The 9,627-nt window shown below is 39.2% G+C and overlaps 1 protein-coding gene across 1 annotated transcript in view; it reads right to left on the bottom strand.

Annotated features, from left to right (window-relative positions):
* Nucleotides 1–7,625: 7,625 nt before the first annotated feature.
* The window catches only part of LOC121520246 (sickle tail protein-like), an 87,832-nt gene continuing 85,830 nt past the window's right edge, over nucleotides 7,626–9,627 (bottom strand). The window contains exon 22 of the mRNA XM_041803621.1: nucleotides 7,626–7,785. Within this exon, the coding sequence (XP_041659555.1) occupies nucleotides 7,759–7,785 (27 nt within the window). The 3' untranslated portion in view covers nucleotides 7,626–7,758. The remainder of the gene's footprint in view (nucleotides 7,786–9,627) is intronic.

Here is a 9,627-nt window from a genome sequence, read left to right as displayed (position 1 = left end):
ATTCCCTCTTCTTGTATGTCCTCTTCCACGTTGCATGCTGTGTTTTCCAGTTGTTGCTTTCAGTTGTTGCTATGTTTCTTCTTCGTTTTTGTTAGATCACGTGTGATCACACGAGATTTCTGGCTTGGAGGACGAGATTCTAGATCGGTGGTGGGACAGAATCATGATATGTGTGGTGTCAGAATCATGATATGTGTGGTGTCAGAATCATGATATGTGTGGTGTGCTGTGTTGAGATTATTAGAGCACACCACACACAGTTCGATTAAACCCGTTCAATGCCTGATTTTTTATCTTCATGTGTGGGGTCTCGAACAGATAAAAAATCTCTTAAGATTTAAAAAATCCTTATGTGAGTACCCCGCTTAAGTGGCTCATAATGAAGAGAAAGAGACACAGAGAGGCTGTGATGTGTCCTCTCTGTGGAACTGATTTACATAATGACTCAAATTCCCAAAAGCCAAGTTTTTTTAATATAAAAATGAGAATATTTTGAAGACTTTTTGTCACAGAATGATTATGTTTTCACTTTTTGGTCCCCAAGAGATGGAAGAACAAGTCCGAAAAAAAACTTTAGTCATTATTGTTTAGCGCAGATGAACACTCAAAGATTTGTAAAAATTTTTTTGTTTTCTTTTGTCTTTATAGTCCCATAGCTTTTGAAAAGTTCTAGTGACATTACTGCAGCACACATACTCTTAAAGCTCAGGTTGTCTAAAAGATGTTTAGAGTTTGTGCACCACAGGGTTGATGTTTTACAAGCTTTTTAAGAATAAAAGTCCAGGCGAGACAAAATTGTTTAAAAAATAGGTCAGAGGAGTAAAAAAAATGTGTTTGCATCATTGAATGCATTTGAGTAATAACTTATGATATGCAAGTAAAAGTACTAAAACAACCTTAAACTTTTATGTTCATTGCACTATAAACTGGTTTAAATTCTGCCAAGCTGAATAAATTAAGCATGGTTATTTGCATTTTCATGAAGAAAGCTATGCATTTTTTATTAAAAGTTATTATAACCAAATATACCAAACCAATTATAACCAATTTAACATAACCACAGCTGCCCATCCCTTGTTTATTGTATTAAATAGTGATGTTGCTGCCCTCTGCTGGCTGCACTAAAAACAAAGCAGGACACCATGATGGTTCAACACGCTGGAAGCCCTTTATTACTCTTTTATTTTTTTATCAAGATGATTATTGATCATAAGTCCAAGCTGACTGACATGCATAGGTTTAAAACAGTCTTATATTAAACTTTATGAAATATTAATACAAACAATGTTTTTAAACACAGATACAGTGAGAGGTAGCACAGGGTATAGTCATGAATGATATCCTCAGCAGAGAAAAACTACATTAATACAAAACTAGACAAACTTACAATCTGATCCAGAGTCAGACTATGTCATCGTCGTCATTAATCCACTCGTGAACGGACAGACTTTTTTACATTTATGATCTTTATATTGACAGCAAAACAGAAAAAAATAACTTAGATTATAAAGAACCTTTGACCACATATTTATATGCAACATGAATTTTACAATTTTAAACATCAGACTTCAGTGTTTTCTCTCACTTTTATTTTGAGTGCAGATTAATATAAAAATATGATTTCATACTGGTGTTATCAGAGGATCATGTCTGTATGTCTGCAGCTCAGGTGATGCTTGAATGAGGGTTTCTTATGGAGTTAAAGCTTCCTGTTTTGTAGCAGAGTTGCAGGAACATCTCCACTGATGTTGTTTACATGACTAATGAACCATGTGATGATAGTTCACTCTGTCAGAAACATTCAGTAACACTTTACAAGAAGGTACACATAATACAAAATCTGAAAAATAAAATGCAATCATTTGCAAATCTCATAAACCCTTAATTTATTCAAACTAGAACAAAAACAACATCAGATGTTGAAACTGAAACATTTTACCATTTCAGGAAAAATATTTGCTTATTCTGAATTAGATGAAAGCAACACATCTCAAAAAAGTAAGGACGGGGCTGCAAATGGCTGGAAAAGGAAGTGGTGCTAATGAGAAACAGCTGGAGGACAATTTTGCAAAAAAATGTCAAAATGTCTTGGTTTCAAGATGTGATATGTTGTTTACATTCTATTGTAAATAAAATATGAGTGTATTAGATTTTAAAATCATTGTTTTTTTTTTAATTACACAGTTCCCCAACTTTTTCGGAATTGGAGTTGTACATGACAATTGATGGTAAACTTCCATTTAATTCCTCATTTATTTGTTTGTTTTTCATTTGTTAGCTTTTGTGTACCTGATTGTAAAGTGTTACCAACATTTTTTTTCAATCTAAACAAGTTTCTGCCCTAAAAGATATTTAAAAGAAATATAAGCACATTATTCATAATAAAATTATCTACATAGAAACTCTGGATAAAAGCAGTAGATATTTATGATCACAAAACAGAAATCTTATCTTACAGCTTTTAAAGACACAAACTTTTTTATCAAACATAAAGAAACAGCTGAGCTGCATCTTACAGGACAGAAAATAATTCAACTACATTAGGAAAAATAAACTCTGTTTACACATATTCATCAGACTTTTCATATCTTATATTATTATTCTTATTAAAACATTAAAACATGATGTGAGAGTAAAAAAACATTTGTCTGATTGTCTGTAGCAGCTCATGTGCAGTTATTCTAAAAGTATCAAATCCAAAACACCAAAAGTGGTTTGCAAAATACAGCCTAAATTGAAGTGGCCACCTTGAGTGATGACAAAAGAAGCAATTCCATTAGTGCAAAAGGCTGCAGTTCTTCCATAATCCACTCGGGGCTGGCTGCAGAAGCACCTATAGTTCCCTGCACACCCCATGTTACAATGCCGATATACAGTAACAGTAGAAATAAGCATGATTACAGCCGGGTTCACACAATGATTTTGGTCAGAAGGTTTCATGGGCACCACTATCAGGTTGGGATTCCTCTTATGTATCCCATCTGTTTTATGGATAAGTCTACATATTTGTAGCTGTGCCTGATCATACTAAAGGGGCAGGTTTATCAAATGTGCTCATAATTTTGGTAAATGGTTAGAATAAAGTTACATTTTTAAATCATGAATGATACGCATAGTTTACTCTGGAGGCAGTGAACAGCGACTCATGTTTCCAGAGGTACTGAGAGCCTAGTCTTCCACAGCGCCTGGCAAGCATCCTGCTATGATTTATCAGGATGTTTGACAGTTAAATATAGTAGCACTTCTTGTGTTGTCTTGTTTTTTAAACAATAATACTACCTGCATTTTCACACAAAGGGTACTTAATTTGTTTCTGGGAGACTTTAGTAAATGTGGACACCTGCAAAGTTGTTTGGCTCCTTCTATAAAAATTATTAAAAAAAAATCCCATAGGATGTTTTATATGCTAAGCCACAGTAAAAATTCAAAACCTGTTAATGTTTATACATTTAACATCTAATTTTCTAGCTGCCTCTCCCTCTTTTTAAACAGTCGGTTTCCTTCCTGCATGTCACTTAAAGGTGCAGTGTCTAAAATGGGGCAGTACTAGTGTTGTCTAATGATGTGTTCACACCAGATGCGAGGGGCATTTGTTTGTGTATATCACATTAAAAGTCAATGTAAAGACATGAGGCATGAGCTCACCTTGGCAGTGGACAAGCTGCAAATGCGTGGTGCAAATTGCATAAATTGAGCGAGCAATTTGCACAAATTAGGTGAATTCGCACCACGCTTAATACACTGCTTCAATCATCTATTTCTCCATTTCCAAATTAACAACCTGGGGTGGGGGTCATTCAGCCCAAAAATGGAGGACAGACTTGTGGTGTCTGTCTGTGGCTACCCTGAGCTATAAGACACAACGTGACCGTTCTACCAGAAAAAAGGAGCTTGCTTGGGGGAGAGTAAATGAGGAGGTCAGATTCCCTGGTGAGAAAACATTTGTCTGTGGCTTGATTTCAGCCATTGACCTAGTAAGCATCTTGGTTAGCACTGCCTGAGTTAGCATAACCCTGTCAGGTTTTAGGCTTTCCACAGCAGATACAAAGCAGCAATCCTCTCAGTGTAGCCAAGCTCAGCCATCTTTGTTCACAACTGACTGGAAAGCTGGATGTGGGAGAAGGAAGCCCCTCTCATCTCGAGTCTTTTGGGCCCTCATGTGCATGCGCGTTGACGTGTGAATGGGGTGAGTTATTTGCATGAATTTAAAAAGTTAGTGAGTAAGCTCACTGTCGTCACGCATTCAGATAGGGCATTTGTTTTTGTCGAGTGTGAGTAATACATTACAGAATAGGCTAGAGTGGGATGGTCACATCTGGGGGTAACTTTGGAAATCAGTGCAGTTTTTAAAAAAATATGCATCTGTTTTTTGGGCCTTTCTGTCGCACTGTAGAAACATACAAGATGAAAACAATCAAAGACGGCAGAGTCTTGGTGGGGACCCTCTGTATGTATGAATTAAAGGCTTATTCTCAGTTAGTTGAAATGAAACAATACTATATCTATTTAGGTGAATAAACACAAATATGAACAGGCTTGCTTGTGAATATTATGTTTCATTTTTACCAAGTTTGTTCAGCTTAATGCTAACTGGCTAAATATATATATATACACACTGCCCCTTTAAGCATTTATTTTCAATGCAAACATAAAGTCGTTTACTAAAGGAAATCCTTAAAATCACTTAAACCATGTAGACATGAACTGCACACCACAAGCCTGTAAAATGAATCATGATTAATACATATGTTCTATTCAGGTCTAATGTTTCTAATATAGTTGAACACAGCTCTTATTCCTGTCCTCTGGCATGTACTGTAGTATTTATGCTGAGAATATGTCAGTCTTAATATTGTAAAGTTTATGGCCTTAATTTGGTAAAAGCCTTGAATGATCTCTGCAAGAAAGGACTATTTACTGAAAACGAGTAGCTCAGTGCAGGGGGAAAACAACAAACAAATGCCTGTTAACTTGGTACATCTTTATATTGTCAACTCTGAATGTGAACTAGTTCATTTTAATCTCTGTGAACTGAATTTGAGCTAGCTGGTTGTAAGTGCAAACCTGAACAATGCTGGTTTTCAATATGGCAACTGCCACATATTAGCTTCAAAAGACAGTCAATAACCTTACAGCTGACGTCACTCAGATGTCCAATCCTATTTACTATGTCTGAGGTTCAGTCTGTCTGTGGGACAGACTGTGTACACTGTACAAACTCAGACATATACCTCAGTATTTTAATGCTGCAGTTCGTTATAAATTCTGACATAAACATAAATATCGAAGATTTGGATTTTTTAACTTTAAAAAACACAAATATTGATAGGTAATTCAGCTCAACAGTGAACACCTGCTTTTACAGTGGCTCTGGTTCTGGAAATTAATTCCCCTTTCAAATTCTCCGGCGGCATTTCAGAAAAATCCTGATATCAATATTCTTAAACTTGAGCAAATTCATAATTTCATTTAATTTATTTGGTGAATATGACAACTTTAATGACTGGGATGCTGGTGAGGGATGAGTGGCGTATCCTCTGAACATCACATGATAGTGTTGTCGAGAGCAGTTTCGTTTTTATGATGGATGACGTCATATTTCTGAAATGACTGTGTCCTGCACTCAGATCAGGGAGCCAAGAGTGAAAGCCACCTTAATCATAATTGCAATGTTTGAATTATGTTATTTTCCCAAATCATTCAGTCCTAGTCATTAGCAGTGTTGGGTAGTGTTACTTTTGAAACTAACTTGTTAGATTACTGTGTTACATACTGACAAAGTAATTTGTTACATTACTGCGATACCTACTTCTAAAACTAATTTGTTAGAGTACTTTTGTGTTACTTAATATTGTAACCCTTTAGCCACTCCTTTCACTTGTTGGTTGTAAAAACAACATATAATGACCACATGTCTGCATTTAAATGTGCAGACTCTATGCAAAGCCTAATTTACAAGCCCATAACCTGTATCTCTGCAGCCTGATAACACCACTAACAGACAGGAAACCCTTCACAGCTCTTAACCTTGCTCACAATCTGACAACAAGCTGAGCATAGGCAAACAGAGTCACTCAAATGCTGTGTTTGACTACAGAGTATAGTTAGAACGGCTGCACAGCTGATTTAATGAAAGCAAACGGCGCTCTTAAACTTATGTATCACCATGATGCTGTTCTTGTCCCTTTTGTCCAAAACCCAACATGAAGGGGATAATTCAACAGTGTTATGTTGTCCTCTCTGTCATCTCACTGGCTCAACAAGCTATGGATGCACACGTATTAGCACAGAATGTTTAGCTTCTGCTGGCACGGCGCTACATCCCAACATGTGTACAGGAAGAAAAAGGACAAACAGAGCAGACGCTTCGAGGACCTTCCTTTTTTTGGAGGGGGGGATTTTCCTTTCAGTGACAGATTACTTTTATAAAAAAATGTAACTAAAACAGGATTACTTGAATTGTAAAACTAACGCACTACGTTACTTGTTACAACAAAAAAGGGATCTGAGTACTATAACGGATTTCTTCGTAACGTGTTACCCCAACATTGGTCATTAGCATGTCTCACTCTAGCATTAACTGAGCATCACCCATTCATTTCATTGTAATTAAGCACAGTAAACAGGTAAAGCGTGTGCTCTTTCCTCTCCAACTTTGATGTCTGTAATAACAGCAACATGCAGCGAGTGTGCTCGCTTGGCATAGTGACTCTGTTGGCCTGTCTGGGGCTTTAACACATGCTATATTTGTTTGCCTCAGTTTAAACAGCTATTTAGAGTTAGTTTTAACTCATGACTTTTGTTTTAAGTCAATGATGAGTCAAATATTCTAGCTGTGGCATTGAGCGAGGTCATAGAAGCATCTTTAAACTCTAGCTACATAAACTCGCCTGTAAGACAGCCGAAGCTGAGTGAAACAATGATAAGCATTCTACTTCCATCTGGTTCTTTTTCTCCAATGCTTTTATCGTGAACGCCCACATCAGAAAATGTGCTTTAGTCAGTAGCAGCTTAACACGCCTCAGCAGGGCGGAGATGACTCTTCAAACTAAGAGTGCAGTTAGAAAGAGGTGATTATAGAGAGACTTAAAAAATGATTTCTGTGATCTGATGCTCAGGCATGAGTCCAGTATGCCATCACAGGCTTGTTGAAGGGGGAGAAGGGGGTTGGTAACACCTGAATTTGCATTTAAATGTGTCATCTCTATTTAATTTTGTAAGACTGTTACTGTAAAAGGTAAGAAAAATATTGTAAGTATTAAGACCAAAATGCCTGGGCCTACAACTTGGCTTATATTACAGAAGAAACGAGGGGATTTCTTTTCCAGAATCACACTGTTGAGCTCAAAAAAAGGTAAACATCACACAATATTGCTGTTGGAACACATTGCAAATCTCTCAATCTGTAGGCTGTAAAAGTTTGAATGTCTTTAAAGCCTCCATGGTCCATGAAAGCCTCATGGTGCATCCTTTGAGGCTGCAGCCGCAGTGCTTTTCCTGCCTCGACCCTTAGAGGGGGTGTCGCATACTGACGTCCACTCCCTGTGACTGGCCGTGGCCGGGTTGAGGGAGGAGGATGGAGAGGGAGGGGAGGAGGAGGATGAGGTTGGAGACAGAGAGGTGGAGGAGGAGGAGGGGGAAGAAGAGGATGAAGAATAGGAGGATGAAGAGCAGTACCGTTGTTGGGAGGCGGAGGCCAGGACGAGGCGCTGCTGGCCCTTGCTGGTGCTGCGAGGCCCGTGGTTGGTGGGGCCGATGTTAGCGTGGGATGGTGACAACATGTGGCTGGATGAAGGGAGGAGACGACACAGAGTCAGAGAAGGGATCAAAGACTTATGAGAGGGAGGAGAAGAGGACAATGAGGGGGAGGATGGAGGAGGAGAAGCTGTAGGAGAAACTGAAGAGGGCTGTTTCACCAAGGAGGAAGAAGAGACGGGAAACAGGAAGGCCTGCTGCCCGGAGCTCAAGGTGGAGGAAGGAGGAGGCGAGTTGGTGTTTGAAGCAGCAGGCAGAAGAGAGTTCTTCCCAGAGGAGGAGACGCTAGGAGCTGAAGTTGATGCAACTGAGGAGGAGGGAGAGGTGAAGGAGGAGTCTGAGCAGTGAGGAGTGGAAGAAGAGGCAGGTGGGTGTTTCCCAGAATTATGGCACAACCCAGGGATCTTAGAGGCACGCAAAGCAATGACAGAACGGTTACTATTCCCCACTGCTCTACTGCTGCTGCTGTCAGCCTGCAACACAACACCAGCAACAAGACAGGTCAACACTCAGGCAGCTGCTAACTTTAAGAATCAAACTAAAGACTTATTCAGACCTTTTGTGTAGTGGCAATCAAAATCATTCAACCTCCATTGCAAATCAGGTTTATTGTGAAAATTTAGAGACAGCTGAAAGTAAATCAAATCAAATACTTCAACACAACGAATGCTTCAAGTGGTTTCCCCAAATCTAATTGAAAATCCAACTTATGACTTCTACAGTCACAAAAGTATTCAATCCCCGGACAAAATCCCACACAGAAACTCAAATATTTAAAATCAGTGTTGTTTCAAGCACATCTGATGCAGCTAATCAAGGGCTTTATTAGTTGAACCAGGTTTGCTTGAGATGAAACACATAAAATACCTGAGCTGTGAGGGGTTTGTTGAGTGTAATAGTGAGTGCATGTTAGAAATATGGCAAAGTCTAAGAGAAGAGATCATTGCCCTCCAAAAACAAGAAACAGGATACAAAAAAATAGCAAAGGCACTGCATGTTCCTACACGGTCGACACGGTTGGAAGTATAGTTCGGAGTTACAGGAGCAGTGGTTCTACTACCTGGACAGGGCAGAAAAAGGAGCTATCAATGGTTGCAACCAAAATCTGAGAAGGCAGGTTGTGAAAAACCCTCGAGTGACTGCTAAAAAACTCCAGCAAAATCTGGTGGTAACAGGGACTGAGGTCTCAGTGAGTACAGTAAGGCACACAGTGAACATAGATGGTTTCCATGCTAGAACTCCAAGACGGACACTACTACTGATCCAAAAGTACAAGAAAAGTTGGCTACAGTTTGCTCAAAATCATATAAATAAGCCACAGAGGTTTGGGAATCCTGTTCTGTGGAGTGATGAAAAAACTGCACAGTGTAATGGCACAATGGATCAGCGGTATGTCTGAAGGAAGAAGAATGACACACACTGAAAAGAACACTGTGCCCACAGTTAAGCATGGCGGTGGCTCGTTGATGCTCTGAGGCTGCTTTGCATCCTCTGGTACTGGAAATCTGCAGCCTGTGGAAGGCAAGATTAGTATCTTAGTATTGAAGAATAAGGAAATCCTAGGGGGAAATGACATGCCATCTGTGAAGCGTTGTCAGACCTTCCAACAGGACAATGATCCCAAGTATACTTCAGATTCCACCAAGACGTGGTTGCAGAAGAAGTCCTGGAAGATTTTACAATGGCCATCACAGCTGCCTGATTTGAACCCCACAGAAAATCTCTGATGGGATTTGAAGAAGGCGGTTGCAGCATGCAGACCCAAGAATGTTACTGAACTGGAGGCCATTGCACATGAATGGGCTGAGATTGCTCAGGAACGCGGCAAGAAGCTGGTGTCTGGCTATGCATCTCGTTTGCAGCTTGTCATAG

This window comes from Cheilinus undulatus, linkage group 13 (assembly GCF_018320785.1).
Source record: "Cheilinus undulatus linkage group 13, ASM1832078v1, whole genome shotgun sequence".
In the NCBI taxonomy this organism is placed as follows: domain Eukaryota; kingdom Metazoa; phylum Chordata; class Actinopteri; order Labriformes; family Labridae; genus Cheilinus; species Cheilinus undulatus.
This window is presented reverse-complemented; position numbering and strand designations above follow the sequence as displayed.